This window comes from Gallus gallus, chromosome 2, assembly GCF_016699485.2.
Source record: "Gallus gallus isolate bGalGal1 chromosome 2, bGalGal1.mat.broiler.GRCg7b, whole genome shotgun sequence".
In the NCBI taxonomy this organism is placed as follows: Eukaryota; Metazoa; Chordata; class Aves; order Galliformes; family Phasianidae; genus Gallus; species Gallus gallus.
The window spans coordinates 116,660,283-116,683,048 of record NC_052533.1 but is presented as its reverse complement, the minus strand read 5'-3'; the positions used below and the strand labels follow the sequence as shown (position 1 = coordinate 116,683,048).

Genomic DNA, 22,766 nt, shown 5'->3' with positions numbered 1-22,766 from the left:
TAAAACATGGTCAGAGGCCCAGAGCATCCCTAATTTCAGTTAGTCAATAGGAAGGGCAATTTTCTGTTAATCTGAATTTTAGAGCAGATATTTAGAGCTTTTCTGGCCAGTCTACCTGCTGAATGAATTCTGGTCTGTTTGTTATCAAAAACCTTAAGAAAACTAAAAATGAAAAAGCAATGCACAAAAGCATTTAAGCGAGTTATGACCCAGTAAAATAATGTCTAGGAGGTGACTCATTTATGTTTAAAAGGTTGGAATTAGTTGAATTATTTTTATTTCTTATTTATATTTTAGAACAGTATGTGAAAGAGCAATCAGTATTCAATGTATTAACCTAAATAATTGTGGAGAGCACATTATCATGGAAGAAATAAATTATTGGAATGTGCATCACATTGAGAGTTTCTTTTTCTGTCTTTCGTTATCTGGTCTGATGTGGCTGTGTTGACTTTTTTGTTGTTTGGCATGCACAGAATCCCTGGTTTTGGTATAGATTGTCTCTTTTGAAGACTCTTTGTTTTATGTTACATACTAACTTGTTATTCTGCTTTTCTGCTTTGTTTAGTATAGATTGAGATATTTAGCTAAAAGTATAGTACAAAATACATATATTAATTTTAGTTATGTGTAGATTTAAAGGCTGAATATGAGGACTTCAAGACCTTATTCTTTAAATTGAGCACAAGCAACAATTATTTTGAGTAATTGTGAGTATGTGCTGTTACACAGATGTCCAGAGTTTCTTCCTTAATCTAACCTTTGACCTCAACAGGATGTTTTTTTTAGGAAAAAGGATCACTTGTGTGAGAATTATACCTGTCTGTTCAAACTGGAATGCCTATGACCTAGGCTGATTAAAAAGTAAATTAATATTGATTAAAATATACACAACTCTTAAAATATCCTCAACTCTGTGAAGAGTAGTCAATGCTAGCTGAGAGCTAAAGTTGATAAATTCATCATATATTGAAAAGAAAAATACTTTATTTCATTTTTAGGAATAAATAATATAAAAATAAAATATTCCCTGCAAAAAGAAGTCTTGAAAAGAGATGTAGAAACTTCTGAAGGGCATGGCACTTCTACTTATATGAGTTAGGAAGGATGATTTAAGCTGGGTGTTCGCTCTCTTAATACTCAAGCACTGCACTGTTAATGGATGTTAGAGATAGCAAAACATCGTCCAAATGGCGTATTTTCTTCTTGCATAAGTAAATCATCTTTTTTTTTTTACTTACTAAATGGCAGTGAATATTTTGCTGATATGTAATATTTGGTGTACAGTACTTTTCTTGAATCTACCCATTGAGTAGGCCTTTGAAAAATACTTTAAATTTCATCTCCACATTTGATGCATATTTAAAAATTATTCAACTATAGAACTTATCCTAAGAAAATAATAAAATTGTCTGCTACATTTTGAAGGAATTGCATTAATCAGGCACAAACATAGTCATCAAAAAGTAAAATGTCTACCAGTCACCATGATGATTATCTTAAAACATGTTTGAAAATTTAGGATTAAATCAATGTACAGATGAAACCCCTCAGAAGTTTTCTTTTAGAATATGATCTTCCCTATGAAGTTACACGATCTTCTGTATGATTTGAAGCAATGAAGATTGTTCTGATTTATTTTTTTATTATTTGAAATAAATTATTATCTCTCTGTTATTGTATGTAACCTGTACTCGATTTGAATTAATTAGATTATGCATTAGTATTACCATTTATTATTGTAGTTTTAATTATGTTAGTTAGAACGCTTTAGAAAAGATCCTGTTTTCAGTGCCATATCTAGAATTTGAATGTTTTGGATTTAACTTAAAGGTAAAATGTTATTTCTTTACTACAGCGGAATACAGTACAATTCACAGTCCATCAACACCCATAAAAGATTCAGATTCAGATAGATTGCGTCGTAGTTCAGATGGGAAATCACGTGGACGTGGCAGAAGAAACAACAATCCTTCACCACCACCTGATTCTGACCTAGAGGTATATTGTGCTAGATGTTTTTAGCATGTCATAGCTTCCCTTTTTACAATTATTTTGCAGAGAGAAGTATCATTTACAAATCAAAAGTAAAATGGCATTTGAGTCCCTTTTTTTTGTCTTTATTTCTCTTTTGTTGTTGTTTCTTTGTTTTATATTTGTTCTTTTTGGTTGAAGATCTTGGAACTTTTATTCTAAAGAACTTCCTTTGTAAAGAGCACCTGATTTCTCAGAAAAATAACAGCATTTTATTTCTCCTTTAAAAGAAAAAAGAAAAAAAAGAAAACAAAAAGAGAACAGTAAGAAAACAGCTTCTCCCAAATTGAAGTAAGGTTTCCGTTTGGGCACAATAGCAGTTTTCATTCTCTCCTGCTATGTTCACATTTTTCTTAGTGGCCTGTGCTTTATGTTGAGAGCACATCTCCAGTGACTCATCACAGCTATGAGTGTCCATGCTGCATCCCTTTTCCTTTCTGAAAGTTTAGCCCATTAGTTATCATGGGAAATACAATCCTAGCAAGATTTAAAATACTTATATTTGAACACTTTATTTTTCATTAACATCATTTTATTAGTGGTCAGAGGGCAAATTTAAAACACATTTTTTTCTACCATCTGTAAGCGAAAGAATTATTTACTGACACCATACTTTCTTACACAGGCAAAATCTAAAGTCACAATTTTAATTCTTCAGATATGTAAATTCTACTAAAAATAGGCTGAGAGGATTTAACTGCTTGTCAACAATTTAATAGTTTTATTTGGTTTTAGACATTATTGTCAAGAGAAAATGTATGAAGACTTGCAGAAATATAGAATTCAAATGCAGAATATTTAATTCTGAGAGGCTTCTCTTGATTTCTTTCAGGTTCTATCTTATATCTGGCTTTAAAATAATGTATTGTGCAATCTCATTTTCTCTGTATATTGGACTATAAGTATCATTTTATTCTAATAGAATAATTTGATATAATAGCAATTGTAGTAAAAAGCTAACAGATTGTATTACCCTCTTCTGGAAGAAAGTTAGTTCTGAAAAGAAATTGCAAGGAAGCTATGCTTCTAATATATAACCATTTCAATACAATTTTGTCATTTGTGCGCTTACTGATTCAAATTTGAACTTTCCATTTCAAGTATCAGCTTCACAGAGGAACACATTGATTTGATTCTCTTTTTACAGAGAGTATTCATTTGGGATTTGGATGAGACAATCATCATTTTCCATTCCTTGCTTACAGGGTCCTATGCTAACAGATACGGAAGGGTAAGTGTCAAGAAACTGATGGAAGTTTTCATTAATATTTGTTGTTTTATGGTTGATATGTAAGAAAAATAAGAACGTTGTTTTCCAGAGACCAACCACTACTGGTGTTTCAAGACATAAAAATTCAAGGACTAAAGCTCTTTCATATGTCCATTCTTTGTGTTGGGATCATTAAATAATTAAATAGCATTGGGAGTAATACTTTGACCACTTGAGATTTTTTTTGGTGATATGAAGTGTGTGATACCTGTTGATACCATCAAAATCTGCAAATATTTAGCTTCTCTTGGCCAGTGAAGAACTTCCAGGACTGAGCACTAAAATAACGTTTTAGTCTTGAGCAGTCAGCAGTGGTCTCTACTCTGTAGTGAGAAGGCAACAGGAAGAACATTTCTGGATATATATATGGCTGTAATAATCTAAACTTTTTTACCTCACATTTTTTTAATCTGTTTTGATTGATGTTTTTGAAAGTCTGGTTATGAGTCAAATCTTTCTATTATGCACAGTCTATAAATCGTAAGTGAACTTATGGTTATGCCTGCAGACTGTGGGTTTCCTAGGTAATTCTCAGAAGAGAATTGCTGTCTTAGGTGAATAAGAACAATTTACGATTGGAATGCCCTTGTGAGATCAAACTTTGTTGTTCAGAATTGTATTTGAAAGTTAACAGCTCAGCTTGTGCAAAAATCTGTGTTATGTCCTCTCATGCTCACCTCAAGTGAAATATAACTAGAATGTGAGGGGTTTTTTTGTTAATCTTCAAAAATATTTCACATACAGAATACCCAGATAGTTCTGTCTGACTTCATGTAATCACATTGTCTTCTTATAAAGGTTATATTCATCACTAAAAGGTTTTATGATACAGCCAGTTGAGGGAAAGGCAAAGCTGCTGCTACAGTTCAGATCATGCCTGGCTAAGGTTCTGCATTCCTCTTAAGGGCTTTCTGCATCATAAAAATCTAAAGCAACATTTCTGCATAACTTATCAGGCATGTTCAGGTGTGTTGTGGTTTAACCCGGCCGAGCACCACACAGCCATTGGCTTACTCTCTCCCAGTGGTTATGAGGGAGAGAATTGGAAAAATGTAAAATGGTTTGGTTGAGATGAAGACAGTCTCATAGGACAGAAAAGGAAGGAATGGTAATATATATACACACACGTTATTATTTTATATATACACGCACACACAAAACAGGTGATGCACAGTGTAGTTGCTCGCTACCTGTTGATGGATCGCCAAAGAGTTCTCAGGCAGTAGCAGCTCCCTCAGCCAACCCCCTGAGTTTTATTGTTCAGCATGACACAGTATGGTCATGGGATCATGAGATATGTATCTCATGGGATATGTATCATGGGATATGCCTTTGGCCAGTTTGGGTCAGCTGTTCTGGTTTCATTGCTTACCAGCTTCTTGTGCACACCCAGCCTCCTGTCTGGCAGAGCTGTGTGAGAAGCTGGGAAGTCCTTGATTTCGTGTTGCTCAACTGCTAAAACATTGCTGTGTTATCAGCGCTGTTTTTTCTCCTAAATCCAAAACACAGCATCATACCAGCTACTGTGAAAAACATTAACTCTATCCCAGCCAAAAGTAGGACAGGGTGGTGTGGTGTATTTTCAGAAGAGTTTTGTATAGTAGCAACCTACTTGTTTGAGGACTAGAATTAGTTGTTTTCATTACGTGTACAAAAAGCAAGGATATTCAACAGCCTGCTATTAGTGATATTCAGTGCATGCTGCAAGGGAGCAGCTGCCTCCCAATGGCAGTTCCATCATTGTTGCCTTGAGATGTAGCTTTTGCTTGGCTGCCTCTCGTTGCATGGCATGTGGCAAAATACATAGATATCACTAAGTGATGACTGAGTTTTTTTGTTACACTTGTTGCTGTACTATAGCACACGCATACACGTAAGAAAGAGATACAGGGCATCATCTCTGATTAAAAAAAAAAAACAATGCTTGATTTTAAGAGGGATGAGAGCATGAGTGTTTATGCTAAGAATTAATGCATTATGCGCTGTGGATAAATATTAGAATGTTTTGGTGAAGGGTTGCAGCGTGCACATCCATGGCTTCTAGAGACAGTTGTGCAAGTGTGCTATTATTGCTTTGTTTTCACAAAGTTTCATTCATGTCGCAACTTTCCTTGGGTTATTAACTGCCATAGAAGAATTTTAGAGTTATTTACAGCAGTGTGAGGTGCATAGTTTTTAAAGAGTGTTTCCTATTGATTTAAAAATCAGAATGCCAGGGGATTTTGTTGTTTACAACTGCTTTTTGAGCTATTTAACTTCACCCCTAATGTGTTTCTTCACTGTGGTTAGAACTAGATATGTTCTTTTAAAAATTAAATCTAAGCTGCTCACATAATCATTAAAATACAAAAGCTGGGACTTCAAACGAACAAAAATGTCTTAATTAAATAGATGATTTGGCAACTTGGCATTCAGCTCTTCTCATAATGCATGAGTGAGTTTCATGGTGAATGACTATGAATGATGAGCAGTCCTGTTGCTGAAGGGATAGGTTTTCTTTTCCTTCTTCGCTTCCTCATTCCTCATACCTTCTTGCTTATGCCACACTTTTCTGTATATTCATACTTATTCATCTCTTTTTATCACCTGCTCTCCTTGTGTTGCTATTGTGCTCTCCTTTCTCCATACTCCTGTTCTGCAGCATTGGAACAAAATAATACGCTTGTTTAGCAGTTTGTGCAATTATGGTAGATACTTACTTTTGTATTTAAGGATTTGAATGTTGTGGATTGCACAGAAACGTATGAAACTAGTAGAGTGAATGAGTTGTACGTCCAGAAAAGAAGGGGAGAAAAAGGGGAAAAGGGGAGAAAAAAAAAAAAACAAAAAACAACAACAAAAAAAACATTTCCCTTTGCTTTTGAAAAAGATGTGTTGATCAAATGTCAGGTTATCAGTTACTTTGATTGACACTGACCTACAAACACTTAGTTTTGAGTCAGATGACAACTGATGAAGTTTTGGAATTTGGAAAGAATTTGGAACCCTTCTTTAGTGTCTTGAAGCAGGTGGAAATACATCTTAGTACTTGCACTAGTCTACTGTGCTCTTTATGTTTCCATTTTCCATGAAAGCCTACATATTCACACGCTTAGAGACATTTTTTTTCCTTTAAATTATAAGTTATTTTAATATGGTTTATTATGTTTTAGAGGTAGAGGAAAGCAAAGCCTGGTTTCACTTAACCCTTCATTTGTGACCTGTAGGCTTAAGTGGAAAATAAGCCTTGTACCTAAAGTGAACTTTCCTGTTTTTCAGCTTCTTGTTTCTCCACAAAACAAAGAAATCAAGTGGGTAGAATTTAGAAATGACATACAGACAATGTTTTGGCTCCAATACCAGTATTCAAAAACAAGAGGCCTACTTAAGAAGCTTGACGTTGGTATTTCTTTTCTTTAGCTAAACTGTACCTCCCCCAGAGATTTGTACCTGATTTTGACCATACCTGAAAAGACACTCAGACTGAACCTGCAAATCCCGATAAATAAGAACAGATTGTTAGCTTTCCTGCTCATTGTGTGACACCTCACAATAATTAGTTTGCAATTAGTGGCTTAAGATTGCAAAAGAAGGCTTGGTATGAGATTTTTTTAAAACCTTATTCTAGCCCTGTCTTTCTAAACAGTTTTCAGCCATCACTTTAATGACTGGCATCAGCATTTAATCTACTGCAGAGCCTTAAACCAGAGCTTTTGTGCTTTCTGCTAGAACTGCTGCAAGATGAAAACTACGCAGACATTTAAAGCCCTAATGTAGATAAGGCTTCTGCATCTGTTAAATATGTGGGTACCCAGAGCTGCAGCTTAACTCAGTTTCTGTGCTATGTGGGACTTTCTATAGAACAAGATTTTGTTTAATCAAGGAATCAGGGTTACTTTGTAAAGAAACCTGTTTTGTTTCTTCATTTTTACAGTATTTAATCCGACGTTTTCAGTATGTGCCAATGATTTTCTTATGTTTTTCTCCTAATTAAATTAACCTAGTAAATTACATTCTTTTAATATTACTTTAAAGAAATCTACGTTCTGTTTTTGTCTACCATTTTAAAACACCTTTCAGTTAAATGGCTCGCAGAAGCTTTTACCAAAAGCCATTCTTTTCAGACTCATATGTGTAAGGAAAAACTAGTATAGATATTTAAGTCACACCTAAATTAAAACTGAAAGACTTTATTCACAACCATCTTCGTAAAATTAACTGTATGCTGTGTCTGCTGATGTATCCTGCTTTTCAAAATTGTGCCCCTTTTTATGAATGGAAGCTCCAAATGGGTTTAATTGTAAAACATTATCACTTGATAATCGAGATGTAGTTAGCAATCTTCATTTGTATGCTAGACCCTTAGTCCTGCATCTAAGTCCTGTTAACTAGAGCAAAGCATTCTGTAGTGAGACTTCTGGTAGTGATCAGGAAGAACAGAAATACTTGTTTGGTTTAAAAAGGGGCTGAGGAGCTGTGAAGAAAGGCAGTGTTGTAGCTAGGCTCAAAGATAGGCAGGAATGTGAAAGGTGAAAGTAGCCTCAGGCCTATCTAGGGAAAGAACATCACCTGCTTTCCAATTTACCTGCCTTCAGAAGTGAAATAAGCAAAGACTTGAGGGGCAGTAGTAAAATAAAAAGGCAGAATAATCTTGCTTATTTTTTTCAAGTAGTTTTTTATTAGGAAGCCAAATACTCTTTTTGTTTTTAATAGAAGACTAATTTTAAAGATGATGTCATTACAGTGATCAAAGTGGCATAATGCATTTTCTTGTGTCCCATTTATGAGGGCTATTTTTTTGATGCTAGAAAACTTCTTTACTCTTAGCCTATGGAAATTCAGAAATAGATGTTTTGTGTGTTCCCTATAGCTTAGTTTCTAAATGCTTCTTTCCAAAAACTCAGTTCTTTCTGCTGGTTAGTTTTAATTGAGTTTTGGTTTTTCCAGAAGGCAAACAGGCTGCCAGATTGCCATTCTTTTCCAACTGTTTGCCACTGACACATTTTACCTTTTGACCAGCAGTTACAGAAAAATGTTTGAAAGTTCAGAGATCATGCTGAAACATCTATTAATTTGATTGAGAGGTGGGAAAAGAAAGTAGAGACCACATCTTTTGGTATTAACTCTGAATTGTCATCAGTTTTAGAACATTAACTTATTTTAAGTAAAGTATGTGCTGTCACCTCTGCAGTTTTACTCAAAATACAATTTCTAACATACTAATATTGGTAATAGAAGGCATCATGAGATAATACGTGTTCTTTCAAACTTGTGCTTCAGTGTGGTTGGATATACTTGGCATTATAAATGAGAAATTGTGTATCAAATGTATGTATTAGACTTTCTTTTCAATTTTTTTCAGATTGTAAATGCATAAAACATACAAAAAAAAATCAAAACAAGACAAACATCTGTAATGCATTTGATAACCACAGTGCTGAACATGCTTTTTGAGTTTATTAGCTCAGTGAGGAATAAGTTTTTATGGTAATTTCAGTAGAGAAGTTAAAGTGTGTTATGTATTAATAACAAACAATAGATTTGTTCACTCAGTATGGGTGGGCCCAACAGAGAGCATAATCAGAGTATGCTTTTGTGGAGAATCAAGGAGTAGTTTCAAGTAAAACTGCCATTTGTAAGTAAAATATTAATGGTGATCTGCTTTAAAGTCACTAGGTATTCCAAGGGCCAAATCCTTTCATTTATGACCAGTGTCTGTTTATTTTCAATAATGATAACATTATCATGTCCTCAGTTATCATAAAGCTTGTAAGCAGTCGCAAAGTCTGTAGAAGTGTAGGGAAAAATGCATTTGCTACTGGTGGAATCCAGCATGAGTCCATGAATGGATGTGCAAGGATGACATAAGGGTGTGTGGACACAAGTGTGGCCACAGAAACCTTAACTGCAGAACCATGGTATTAGTCACGTTAAAGACATATTTTGAGGATTACTTTAATCCTGGCTACAGGATTAAATAGTAGTTGAAATGAAAGCAAACACATGGATATTACATTTCATGCATCAGATAATCTTTCTTGAAAAACAGTTCTTGTCATTTGTATTCTAGCACGTAGAACGTAGCATGTACCATGTTACACATGGTATTGACAGTACACTCTTCATTTCTTCTTTAAGGATCCACCCACCTCAGTGTCTCTTGGACTTCGAATGGAAGAGATGATTTTCAATTTGGCAGACACGCATCTATTCTTTAATGATTTAGAAGTAAGTGTTCGTTATTTTAAAACACAGAGGTTTATTAACATTTGTCTGCTTTTACTTGTTATTAGATGGCTGGGAAATTATTTTTGGCTTCAGAGTTTTAGTATGGAAACATTTAGAAAAATCTGTATAGTTTAGTCATTGAAATTTACAAAGATATCTACACTAAATGCGCTGGCATTCGGAGGTTGCAATAGTTGAAGTTCTAGGCACTTTTTTTTCCTCACAGGTCTTTGTATTTATGACCACAGTAGACAAGTTCTGGAAGTGGATGCACAGAAAGCATCTATAAATACTAGAATGCAATAGGCTACATAGATCATTAAATATTAAACTTTAGCTTCTATAAACAGTTAATGGCTGGGTAAAGATTTCTCACTTATATCCTACTGTGGGAAAGGATTACCTTAAACTCGAGATGATAAATCATTAATGTTGTGTATGTTGTCCATCTCAGTGGCCTATCACTCTGGATCTTCAGTCTTCCCCAGTGGCAGGTCCGTTTGTTATGTGCTAGGCCTTCTCTGCCACTCATGCCCCTCCATTGCTGTGTGCTATGAGGAGTTGGTGTCAGCATGCCAAGGGCTTTTTCAGCCTGTGTAGACTCTGGTTTGGCAAATCTTGTGAAATTACTCTGAAACTATCCAAACTGCTGAAAGAGACTGTCACCATAGTGCCTGGCTGTTTCATCTTAAAAGGGAAAAAGCAATTTCTGATCATATTTTAATAACAAGAAAACATGAAAACAGTCAGATTTCTTTCCCATCATAATGAAGACAGCTGTTTATTTAAAATCCAACTGTTAAGCAAGCTTGTGGTGGGGCTGCCAACACACATTAATCATCAAGTTGTTGTTTTGCTAGATTTTAGAATAGTGTGTTATTCCAGGCAGGCAAAAGAATCTAAAAGATTCAAATGCAACATTTGCTGATCAAAGTTAATTGGCAGCAATTGGCCTTTAAATATTTCCTGATGTTTCCCTTTTCAAAATCAAGCAAAATACACCTTATTTAATAGATGAGCCAAAATCATTTGAAAAATGCCAGTGTGTGATAGACCTCAAATGTGGTTTGTCCAACATCTGTCCTGTATTTTGATTTCTTTTCATCTAAAAAACCACTCACAGATGATTTGGCATCTTTCAATGTCATGAAATTATTTAAATGTGCTTTTTCTTCTTCCATTCCTCACTGGAGTATTTAATTTTATACTTGTGATAAAATAGATGATGTCTTTAAATTTTCAAGTATTGTTTTCTTTCATTGAGGTAGCTTTACATAAAGATGATACTGTTCTGGATACAAAAATGTAATCAGTGAGTTACATGCATAGGATTAATTTTTCAGATTTGCTGAAAGGTATAACAATGCTAGTTATTTCGCAAACCTGTTTCTGATTTCCAGATATATTTCAATTTATCCAGAGCAGAATAATGAAGTACTACTATATCTTAGCAGCATATTTAATAAAGTTCAGCGTGCTTTCATTTGCTATACATAACCAGATGCTTAATAGACTCAGCTTGGTATGTGTCAGTGACTTTAATGGAAGTTAACTAACTAAACATTAGAGATAGCAGATTATCTTCTAATAGTTGGCAAATTACACTCTTGACGGTACAATACAATATTTTATTCATGGAAGAACTTTGAAATATGGAAAAAACAGTTGATTCAGATAACTCACAGAAGCAGGAAGCTTAGAGGATGAGCTTTGTTCTTTGAACTTCCCCTGTAGCAAAGCAGTTTCTCTTAAAGTACCAAACGTGAATATGGTTGTCCATGAAGGGGCATTTCCTCCTGGACCTTCAGTTTGTCATTGAGTGTCACCATTATTAGCAGGGCCTCTGTGGCTCCCAAGGTCTGTGGCCTCTGGCTCAATAGTCTGGAAGTTCAGGCTCCCAATACTTTGACAGAATTCCATCAAAACTGTGGGCAGTTTCGGCTTGGTTGTGCCCAGACTTAAAGCATCTGTTCTTGCTGTTGTAGGAATGAGTTTGGAATGTCTCTTGGTGACCTTGCTCAGGGCTAAGGCTTCTAGTTCACGTATATGAGAGTCTGGGCTCTGATTGAGAGGTCTGTAGGCAGCTATGCCAGTAAGCCACAGAAACTGGGCATGTCTTGCCTGAAAATAATAGGAAGGCAAACCTGGATCTGGAAAATGGCTGACCCACAGCACAAAACATCTTTGGACCTAGTCATAATCCAAAGCTGGAACCTGAAAACTCATGCTTTCTTCACCTAGGCTCATAGAGAGCCCTTCCTGACATACAGAAAGGCTGGGTTTTCAGGCAAGCAATCATCTATCATAACTTTGGCCTATGATGCACATTTTTCCAGATACCACAAGTTCATCCAGTGCTTTCCAGAAAACTCTAATCAAAACAGTTCTCTTGTCATCCAAGTTGAGGGGAATGTATTTCTTCTTGAAAACTGCAGCAAGCATGATTTACATTTTAAATGTAAAGGACATAGTTGCAGTCGTGATTTCCAAAGGATCACTTGATATGTGTTACCTAACTGACTTTTCAAATCTAAGCCTAGAGGTTTCCATAATTTTATTAGGTTAAACTCTAAATCTCAGCCTTCTTTTTAGTTTGTGTGAAGTGAATCAATGCCAACGTGTACTAGTGGCATTGAAAACTTCAGTGTACCCACTCTAATTCAGTATGGGATTCAGAGAGGTAAATGAATCAGCTAGTTTCCTATATGTTGGTCTTTAGGTAATAACAAAAATAGTAATAATGCCGTTTGTTATAGGTATTTTTTAAAATTCGATGAAAAAGTTCTCTGTGATTTCACTGTCTAGCTCTAAAGTCAATATTCTGCTTATTAATGTGTGAGTTGTACTTGGATTTATAATTAGTGATTGTTTTCTTTGTGCTAGTTCTTTAGATTATTTCTTCAGAAAGAGATGGCTCATTTGCTTCACTATGTGCAAACATATTTTTTGTAATTGATTCCAAATTGATACAGATAATTTGAAATCTTGAGCATTTATAAAATCTAATATTAAAGATATATGACAAGTGTTTTAACACATCGAAAAAATACTGTTACGAATGTGTTATTGGATCTAAGGACCATCAGAAGCAATGATTTATTGGATTAATAGTAATTTTGCAGTGGTGTTATAGAACCATACAAAGCCAAACATTAGAAAATAAGTGCAGTATTTCCAACATTTATATTTTGAAGTCTGCATTTAGGCTCCATAATAAAAGTTTAGGTTTTCAGTTTTGAAAACCATTATTTAAGCATGTAATATTCTCTTCTATAGTAGAATTATAATTGTGCACAGGAGGGAAAAAATACATTGAAGTAGAGCTCTTGGGAGAACCAAAATTATCTCATCAGAAAAGAATGTCTGATTTTTACATGCTGATTATGTTGTGATAGGGATAATAAGGTATAATATTTTAATGGCATCTATGGAGCAATTACGCATATTAGGTATTTTAGAATGTATGCTCAAGTGTTTTAGGGAAATTAAGAAGCTGATGATAGGACTGAAATGTGACATTTACCTATTGCATCTTTAAAGATTGTATACACTTATGTATGTATGCCAAATCCTCTTAGAAGATTAGTTTGTTCATTTCTTTGCCATATTATGTGCACCTTATAACTGGGTATGCTGAAGGAAGATTTGGTGGTTGTGACTGATTATGAATGTCCTGTTTTAAAAAGTGAATTTAGTGTTTTGCAAACTTTATTCTAAGATGATTCCATCTCATGAGAGCTGTAGCTTTAGAGAGTTATAATTCTCTTTATTGAATCTGGAAATGTCAATTTATTCATTCTCCAAGCCTTTTTTTTTTTTTTTTGAATCTTATGCTTCTTATGAATAAGATATTTTTTTTTTAAGTGTTGCATCATATTAAAGTAATTAAAATCCAAGTATTTGTAGGCTTTTGTCAGGATTATTTGCTCTTCTACTCTAAGCTTTTTATTACCGTTTGTTCCCTCCAGGTTTTGTGGATGAACTCAAAATAAGGTTCTGTAAGTTATGAAAGTATTAAAGAAATATTTTGGTGCCCTAAGAAATGAATTCATGTCTAAGGGCACAGTAATGATGGCTAGCATCCGTTTTCTTTCATCAGTGAAGGACACGTAATACACACTCATGGCCTCACAACTCACTTTTGTTTGTGAAGGCTCTGTATGCAAAGTGACGATATATGTATAGATACTGTCTATGATGAGTGGCAGTATGATAGGAGATTCTAAGCTATTTTAGTTGACGTATTTCTCTTACTAATAAAATAAAAGAGAATGCTGTCAGGCAATATTGTTGTTCAGTGATTATTTTTGTTTCCTTTCTTTTTTCTTACACTTGCCACTGTAACAATAGAAAGAAGAAATGAGGATCATGGGGTAGGTGAAAGCTTGTCACTGCAATGGGGATCTATTTCAACTTCTCGGTTCCTGGATATTCATTATTATCTTCCTGATGGATATTGAGAGCATAGTCCTGTCTGTGTGACAAGAAGGGCAGCGTTACCTTTTTACGGTTACAATACAAATTTTTCACTACTTCAGATTAAGCAAACTTTAAGTCATATTACTGTGCACTGACCCGCTGGAAAGTTGCCCAGGTTGGTTCTGCATGCAGTTTCCATGATGTGCTCAGAGCCAAGGCTGTTAGATCTGCAGTGCTGCCTTCCCATGCCTGTGCCAGGCAGCCCCCAGCTCCTCTCTAGCCTCTTTTCTGCTGCAGTGGCATGGTTTAGGGAGCCCCCGGGCTCTCCTACCTCATCAGTCCCTCTTAGACATTAATAAAGTTGAATTGATACAGGAACATTTTACAAATCCTACGCTTTATGTATAAGGTAGCATACCCAGCTCTCCTGAAACACTGAGACATTTAATTGCATAGACGCTTTTCACAGCTTGAAGCAAAAAATAACTATACATTCTGTGGTGACGCTTAACTCTGAAGAATTGCTACAAGAGAGAGCCCAGGCCTAAGAAAGTGAACAGGTAAAATCTCTCACAGCAAACATGAAGCATGATCCCAGAACAAAACTTTTCCAAAATTAGTCCCTCTTTGGCTCTTGTCTTCAGTTCTTACAGGTGAAACAAGGCTGCCTCCCCGCTGTTGGAAGCATATGCACCATATAAATCACTTCTGAGCATCAAGGAGACCTTTTCTTCATGACAGGGATGTATATTCTTCTTTTCTTCAGTCTGAGAATTTTCTCCTTTGTAGGTCTTTCAGTTAACACCACAGGAGACTAAGTGACTTTGCTCCCAGGTCCTTCAGTGACCATGCATACAGATACGTCCCCAGTGTACCATGCAGTGCCCTGCAGGAATGCCTTTGAAGCAATAATGCCATATGGTCTAGTTCTTTAATCTGAAGGAGAAAGGGAAACCACTTCCCCTCAGACCTGAGACCTTAATATACCACAGATCCAGGCTGGTAACTTACCACAGTAGCACTCTGAAGCATAATTTGGGATTGTAGGCATTATGATAATATGCATTATTGAATAATAACATTCATCAGACTTATTGTGTGCAGGTTACTGCACATCTGGAAGAACCATGACCACTAGAGGGTAAAACGCTGTCTTTTCTCAAGGCATTTTTAGCACATCTGTTCCTACAGTCAAATAATCTAAAGAGAAGTACTGCTTGGATGCAAGCCAGCCTTCAAGTGCAGGCTTTGAGTGAGCTCCAGAGCAAGCTGGGAAGACAGGTTGCCCATGATTAGGAGTTGAAAGTCACAGAATCACAAAATTACAGGGGCTGGAAGGGACCTCTAGAGATCACCGAGTCCAACCCCCCTGCAAAGCAGTCCCTCTACAGCAGGCTGCACAGGTAGTTGTCCAGGTGGGTCTTGAATATCTCCAGAGGAGACTGCACAACCTCCCTGGGCAGCCTGTCCCAGTGCTCTGTCACTCACTGTGAAGAAGTTCCTTTGCATATCAGTGCAGAACTTCCTATGCTCCAGTTTATGGCTGTTTCCCCTTGTCCTGTCCCCACAGTCTGCTAAAAAAGAGGTTGGCCATGTCCCTTTGTCACCCACACTTAAGATATTTATAAACATTAAGAAGATCACCTCTCAGTCTTCTTCTCTCAAGGTTGAACAGGCCCGGGTTAACTCAACCTTTCCTCACAGGAAAGATGCTCCAGGCCCTCCATCATCTTTGTGGCCCTCTGCTGGACTCTTTTCAGGAGAGTCCAGTAAAGTCCATCATTTAATCCCTCATACCTTGTGGCCAAGTTTCAGAGCCAGCTTTGGACTGGTGTGTCAGGTCTGACGTTGCCTGGGTTGAAACATGATGAAGTTGGCAGAGGTGCACAGTGATAGGAGTTGGCAGAACTGTGTGGGCAGAACCAGGCAAACTGAAGAAGTAGAGGAGGAGGATTGAAAAGGCATGGTCACCATGGGAAAAACTTGCTCAGCTCCTCTGTGTAAAAGAAGTCAGACCAAAATTGTTTTGTGATTGAGGCCATGCTTCACACTCCGTATGTTTAGAGGATAAGCCTTTGCTGACATTAAAAAGCAGCTTTTGGTTGCTCACATTTTGCATACGTTCTTGTGTAGAATGCAGCAGCATGAGGTTTGTTTTTGTGGTTGCCACTACTTTGCATGCATGAATCCCTTTGTCCAGAGATAAAGATGATAAGGATGGTATCTACACATACAAGGGTGATGATTCCATCAGAAAGAACTCAGGAGGGAAAGGACACAGGAAAAGGGGACAGCTGAGTCTGGTGGTCATAGTATTTGCTGTTTATTGTATTGTTGCTTTGTATCAGTTGTATTGTATCCGTTGTTGCTGACTCTCTAACAATCCTTCAGCTTGGTCTCTTTAGTGCCTTACTAGAAACATCCCAGCAAACACATGCTCTCTCTGCTGACGTGATGATAAAATGAATGGATTCGAACAACATTAAAAAAAAAAAAAATTACAGATAGTTTTTCAAGAAAACTTTTCCAGTGGATTTGTTTTTGATTTTTAAAAAAATATGTATTATTATTATTATTTTTTGTTATTTTGGTACATTGCAGTTGTTCAAGTTTAAGCTATCATACATTTCAAATAAAGTTCATTTTGTAAAGCAAGAGGGACAAAAATGTGTTTAGAGCAGAAGGCTGTCTGTCTTCACCAGTGATTGCGGTGTTTTAGTTGTCTCTATTTGTGGACTGGTAATCAGAATGAAATCCATATAGTCTACTGTCTTGTAGTGTGGCTTCTGTTTGTAATGTCTAGGTACTGCTGCAATACAAATGAGCTACACATTAGTTAGATATGCATAGAGATGAAATGCATTAGTATGCACATTGCCCAGTGTAGCATATTTTGGTGGCATACGTGCTGATCAGATTTGCGAGTGGTATTAAGTAATTATTGCCAGGTAACAAAATGTTTTGCCCAAATTGCATATTCAGATGTCTTCCTTCAAGTAAAAGAATTAAATTTCTTGTGCCCTTTCCAGGAAATAAAATACCTAATTTTGACATGCTTTTTGTGGTTACAGTAGCGCCTGCCCATTATAGCTTGGTTCTGAGGGAACAGTTGCAAGCAATGGCAGTCCAGGAGATTGTGTACTGAAGGGCAGAAGTAAGGTACCTGGAAGTCAGTGTAGTATCGGCATTAAAGCAGTGTATAGGCAGGGTCTGTTACTGGAATCACAGACCAGCCTTGGGTTTGGCAGCTTTCATTGCAAGAAAAGTATTAGAAACATCAGTTACCCTCTGAAGGACGACATAAAATTTCTTATCTAATAAATGATGTCAGGCAGTGCTTTAAAAATTCTCCTATAATGAAACTAATTGTTCTAAAAAAGCCTGTCTAAGGCTCAATGGCAATGAGATACTGCAGTCAACTTCTTTGCTTTTGTAGACAATCCATTATCAGATTTCAGAACACTGACTTGCTACATTGTTGACCCGTATAAACTCTTGTCCTTAGTGAATTCCTCCTTTTGAAGGATTGCAGCATCCTTGCTACTCGCTACAGAACTTTTCTGCCAATGCAGGCCATGCCCTAAGTGCAAACATGATACGCTGTGTGATGGTTCAGCATGTTAGTTCCAAAACCAGGTAACAGTTCTTCAGGGATTCATCCAGAAGGCCTTTTAGTGCTAGCAGTGTCGTTTCAGATTTTAATAGGCTCTTTTTATTATTTAACTCATCCCAGAAGTCTGAAATAATAGCAGTTGATGCTAAATGAATGAGTACGTACTTGCTACTAATGGTAAAAGCAGTTACGTTGCTGTTAATTAATGTATTGCTTTCCACTTATTCTTTTGTGGACACTTTTCAGCTTCTAGTATTTCAGGGAACTGATGGGAATGAAATGTTTTTCACGTTTTCTCTAAACATTATGCATATCATTGGAACCAAAACCTGTCTATGACTATAGCTGTACATTCTCTAGTTATGACCGATTCATAACACTTTCATAAGTTCCTGAAGAAATCTGTTATTGCTTAATAACCAAAAAATCTAAATAAAATTTCATGAATTCAAATAACATTCCTGACCAATAGTTTTTGTGTTTGGATTTCTGGTTGAGCTGACAGATGTGTAAAATCTCATGCAGCCAGTCACATCCCTGGTGCAGCTGCAAGCACTGTAGAGAATGTTATTCCAGCGAAGTTCAATATTAATTTACATTCAAATATCTTTCCCAGTTCACACTTCATGATCATGTAATGCAGTTAATTTATGCTGATTCCACCACTTGCAAGCAAACCTTTCTTTCTTTTTTCCCCACAAGTGAACTTTTCCAGTGCACAGAAGATAAACTACAGAGAGAACATAACAGTTTCTTTCTATCTCCTTGTTGATTTGGGTACCATTTAAAACAGCAGACCTCAGCTTTGCGTTATTTGAGTTGATGTTTTAAGTGGCTTAGTCTCTGAAGACTTTTAGGAAAGCTGGCCTTACATGCCATTTTCCAGCCTAAGAGCATGTTAGCCGGTCTTCACATACATACCAATATTGAAACCATATCAGCAGTTTGCATGGGAGGTTGTTTCTATCAACCTCAGTGTAGTTTTAGCATGAATTTGCAGTGTAACCACTGCAGTCTTCTGGTGTCTTGAGAGATACCATGCAGTTTGTGCTGGGCTGCTTACTTATGACAACTGTGACTGTAGTTGAAACTGTAAGAAGATCTTCACAAGTGTATTTTAAACACATTTGTTTGTGCTTTTTTTAGAAAAAAAAAAAAACATTTAAATGTTGTAACGGGGAAAGAAATTAAGAAATGCCTTTCATTCATTTTCTTTTAAAAAGCACGAAAGGAGCGCTTGAAGTCGGTTCCCAAAATGTTTGAGTTTCATGGTCTCAGGAGATTTCTACTGTTTCAGTGTGGTTACAATAAGGCCTCTATCTGAATTTCATCCAGTTCAATGGTCTAATGAAACTTTAAAGAAAGGGGGGAGGGGATTGCTCCCTTTACTTACTGCAGTATCACTTCTATTTTTCTGTGTTTTAAAGTAAAGTTTGACTTCTGCTAATTTTATTTTGAAAGTTTGTCTTTAGATATGGTCAAGAAGCTGGGCAATTCTGAAATGAGCTAACGCGGTTGTAATGTGTTAAAGCGTGAGTATTTAAAGAGGATTTAAGAAATGTAAATGGAAAGCTTAACAAAAGAAACAGTGAGTTATTGAGGTAACAAAGTTTTTTGCTTTATTTTTTGCATGATCCTTGCTCAGTCGGACCTGGGCAGTCCAGGCAGAGGCACTGCTATGTTTCTGAACGTTACCCGAAGTACTGTGCAACTGTGAAGTTATAGCTCTTAAATGTTCAGGGACAGCAGAATACAGACTGCTGACATGAATGCCAAGCTTAGCTGAAATACTATTGCCACAGGAAAGATCAGATATAGCTAAGCAAATGATCCTTTCTGAACTGTAGAAAATCTTTTCAATCAGTTAAAGGATCCCCTCTTCTTCTTTCACATATTTTACATATTCGCATTGCAAATGTAAGGTCTGGATACACAGGGGAATAACTCGTTCCCTAACATTGCTGGGAATGGAGGAGAGCCAACTGTAGCAACAATTACAAGTCGAGATTTTCTAAGAATTTTCTCTAACTGAAGAGTTTAAAATATTCCAATACTACTTTATTGGGGGAAAAAAAAGAAAAGGTGTATATATTTCTCAAAAATAAGTTTACAAATCCAAAAATCCCATTATGGACTTGTCCAAATGAATAAAGGATAAATGTAGCTCTAATTATGTACAAGTAAAGGTTGGAAAAGGGTGGAAAAAGACTATAATTTTAAATATAACCTTGTATATTCAGAAAAAAAAAAAGAATACTGCTTGCTTTATTCAGTCTTTTTTTTAATTAAAAAAGTACTGTGAGAACATTATTTTAAAAGCTTGCCAGCAACAAAAATGCTTTGACTAGAGCATTAAACAAGCAATTTGGTAATACGGCTTTTAGATATAAACTTCATAGGATCACATAAGGGGTTAAGCTATGTGATTTCAGGATAAAAGGTTTCCTGAGTTGACTATTATTCCTATGGTCTGCCAACAACTTTGCAATAAATGGAATGATTTTTATGGGAATGTGGTTATTCACAGCAAGACTACAGTTGGTGTCAGTATGAAAAATTCTTCTTTAGTAGATTCTCTCAGCAGGGATAACAGATCTGAAAGAAAGGCAAAAAGTAGTTACAGAGAACTGGCTGGTGTTGGTGACAAATTGTGTTTACAAAACGGGATAACCCATTATAAAAGAAAAAATCAGAACAACAGTAAATCAGAGCCTTGCTCCTTTAAGTGCTGCTGTTCCAAAGCAAACTACTTTTGATAGTGTGTGTGTATTGTTTAATAGCTCCCATTTCTCTTGCTCATAAAGCAAATGAGACTTCGAGGTTTTCAGTTGCTGGGGTGTAAAATAATTCTTCTGAGATCAGTAAATTTATTGCAGATTTATACCATTGTCCTTGTGATAACATACAATATTTCTATGTATGAATTAGAATAATTCAAGAGAGAGAACTTTTTTTTCCTTTGGATGTTTAATATTATAATTCTTAGTTAATCATATCATGTTTAAGATTATAATTTGCCAGTCTCCCTTGTCTTTTTATTAACCTCTTTGATTTTTGAAATAATATTATTAGCAGGAAAATGTGATGGAGGATGAGTTAACATATTAATGAACGTAACTGCCATGAACAGTTACTGCACTTAGATTCTGTTTGTGATAGTCTTTCAGAATGTTTCAGTGATAAAATTTCAGTGGTTCCATCTGCAGCACCTCCTTTAGAATGGGTATCATCACCCATTTGAGACGAGTAACGAAGTTGTATAGAAATTAATGCAAAAGCCATGCAGTAAATTTATGGGTTTAAATTGTTCAGTCATTCATAAAGAAACTTGTTGAAAGATGGAGGGGGATGTTACTGTTTGGGTTCGGATGTTTTTTATTTGCAGCTGTTTAAGATGTAAACATGGCATCTTAGAGTGCTTCCTGCTCTTTTGTTTCTCTTCAGTACAATTGCCCCAGTTCTATTTGAAACATTTCATTTGCAAACTAGACTCAGAACAATACAAGACCTCAGTGTAACACTATGAGATGAATTTGCTTTGTTGTGCTGAGTTCACCACTTGATGTACCAGCAAAGAAAATCAACCAGGCTGTGTCAAAGTCAGAAAAAAAATATATTTATCTAGCCTAGAGAGACAGTGCTGTTGAAGGGTGGAGATTAACACCTCTTGAAGTAAACAGGTGGGTTCACTGACCAAGAAGTAAATATTGACCAAGATGATGCCAAAGAAAATATATTTCTTAAGAACATTACATTAAATTTTCTCTCAGGCTGGAAACATGTCAGGTTCATTTCTGCATAATACAAATGGCTTCCTCAGAAATATTTAGAAACCAATCTATGAAAGAAGTATTTTTGTATGAAAGTAGATTTCAAGAGAGCATGATAGCAATGCAGCTGAGAAGAACAGAATCAGCTCTTGATGACTGCTGAATGTAATCATTCATGTTGGTCATGTGAATATTTATTGCTATTAATACAAATGTTGGGAATATAACAGTCCAGTTTGTCATAAAGTGATAGGTTTTGCTGTGTGGTCTTCATTTAGTAATGAATGGACAGAATATGGACAGAAGTTCATACTTGGATTGCTAGGTCTTGTTCTACAACAAATAGTTGGTTTCCTTGAGGCATTTGTTTGATTTTGGCAAAGTGAGTCTGGCTTGGAAGATGGATCCTAGCAAGTCTTGGTGAGCACTTTACTTCCCAAGTGGTTACCTGGATGTTGGATAAGAAACAACTGTAGCCAGCTATTACAAAAATAGGTAGGAAGGAATGTAGAGCATGCTGAAAATAGATTTCTGGGCAGTCAAACTGAAAAAATAGTTGGATTGCAGGACAGGCTGTTGAAAACAGTTTATTGCTCGTGAGATATAATGGATGGTTGCAGAGAACACTTCAAATAGAACTGGCTGAATTATCTCCCTCTCACTCCCAAATGCTTTAAGGATGGCAGCTGAACTAATTCCTGGTCATCCAGAATAGAGCCTGAGTCACTCAGGAGCCTGCAGGGGAATATCTGTTCAAAAATGCCTTGTCTCATTTTGACTGGAATAAAGACTACCCCTCATCCTTATGTTTGCAATGTCTGTAACAGGAACTTTCTGACCAGACTGTGGCTAGATGTGCTTCATGAGGATCCCATGATTAAACTTTTGATAGCTTGCCTTCAGCAATAGAGAGTTCTAGGAAAACACAACGTGATAATTTCAAGAACTTCAGTAAAGAGGTTTTGTTTGTTTGTTTTACAGCACTGTATTTCTTTTTAGATACAGAACTTAATTTTTATAAGGTACTTGAAGTCCCGTGAAGGGTAGGAGTTTTCATTTTCTAATGAACCAATGATTGTGAACTCCCTTCTAGCAGGCACAGCAGTAAAGTTATCTAAGCGCGTTCAAGCTGAGACACAAAGTCCATTTGCATTTGGTTTTCCACAGTAGCAATCCAAGAAAAGCTCAGTTTCACTGCAGGAAGGAAGTAAAGAAAAGAAAGGAAATACAAACCAAGGTAAGGGATTTTTCCTGATATGTAAGTGAGGGAATCACTGGAAACATTTTTTCGAGAACATGATACTGCAACTATGGGTGACTTGCAGAAAGCTCATGAAATTCTGCTTCATCAATGTAGAACTAAATTAGACTGATCCTGTAGCTGTAGGTAAATGAACAGAAAAGGGAAACAGAGTATTTCTAGGCAGAACTGTGGCTTTGCTGATGAGTGCAA

The 22,766-nt window shown here is 36.2% G+C and overlaps 1 protein-coding gene across 5 annotated transcripts in view; it reads left to right on the top strand.

Moving 5' to 3' along the window:
* Positions 1 to 22,766, top strand: part of EYA1 (EYA transcriptional coactivator and phosphatase 1) — a gene marked incomplete at its 5' end in the record, with an annotated part of 89,345 nt that overhangs the window by 44,192 nt on the left and 22,387 nt on the right. For all 5 annotated transcript variants that reach the window (NM_001396402.1, NM_001396404.1, NM_001396401.1 and 2 more), the window contains 3 exon segments: positions 1,859 to 2,001; positions 3,182 to 3,265; positions 9,422 to 9,511. In NM_001396402.1, the coding sequence (NP_001383331.1) occupies positions 1,859 to 2,001; positions 3,182 to 3,265; positions 9,422 to 9,511 (317 nt within the window).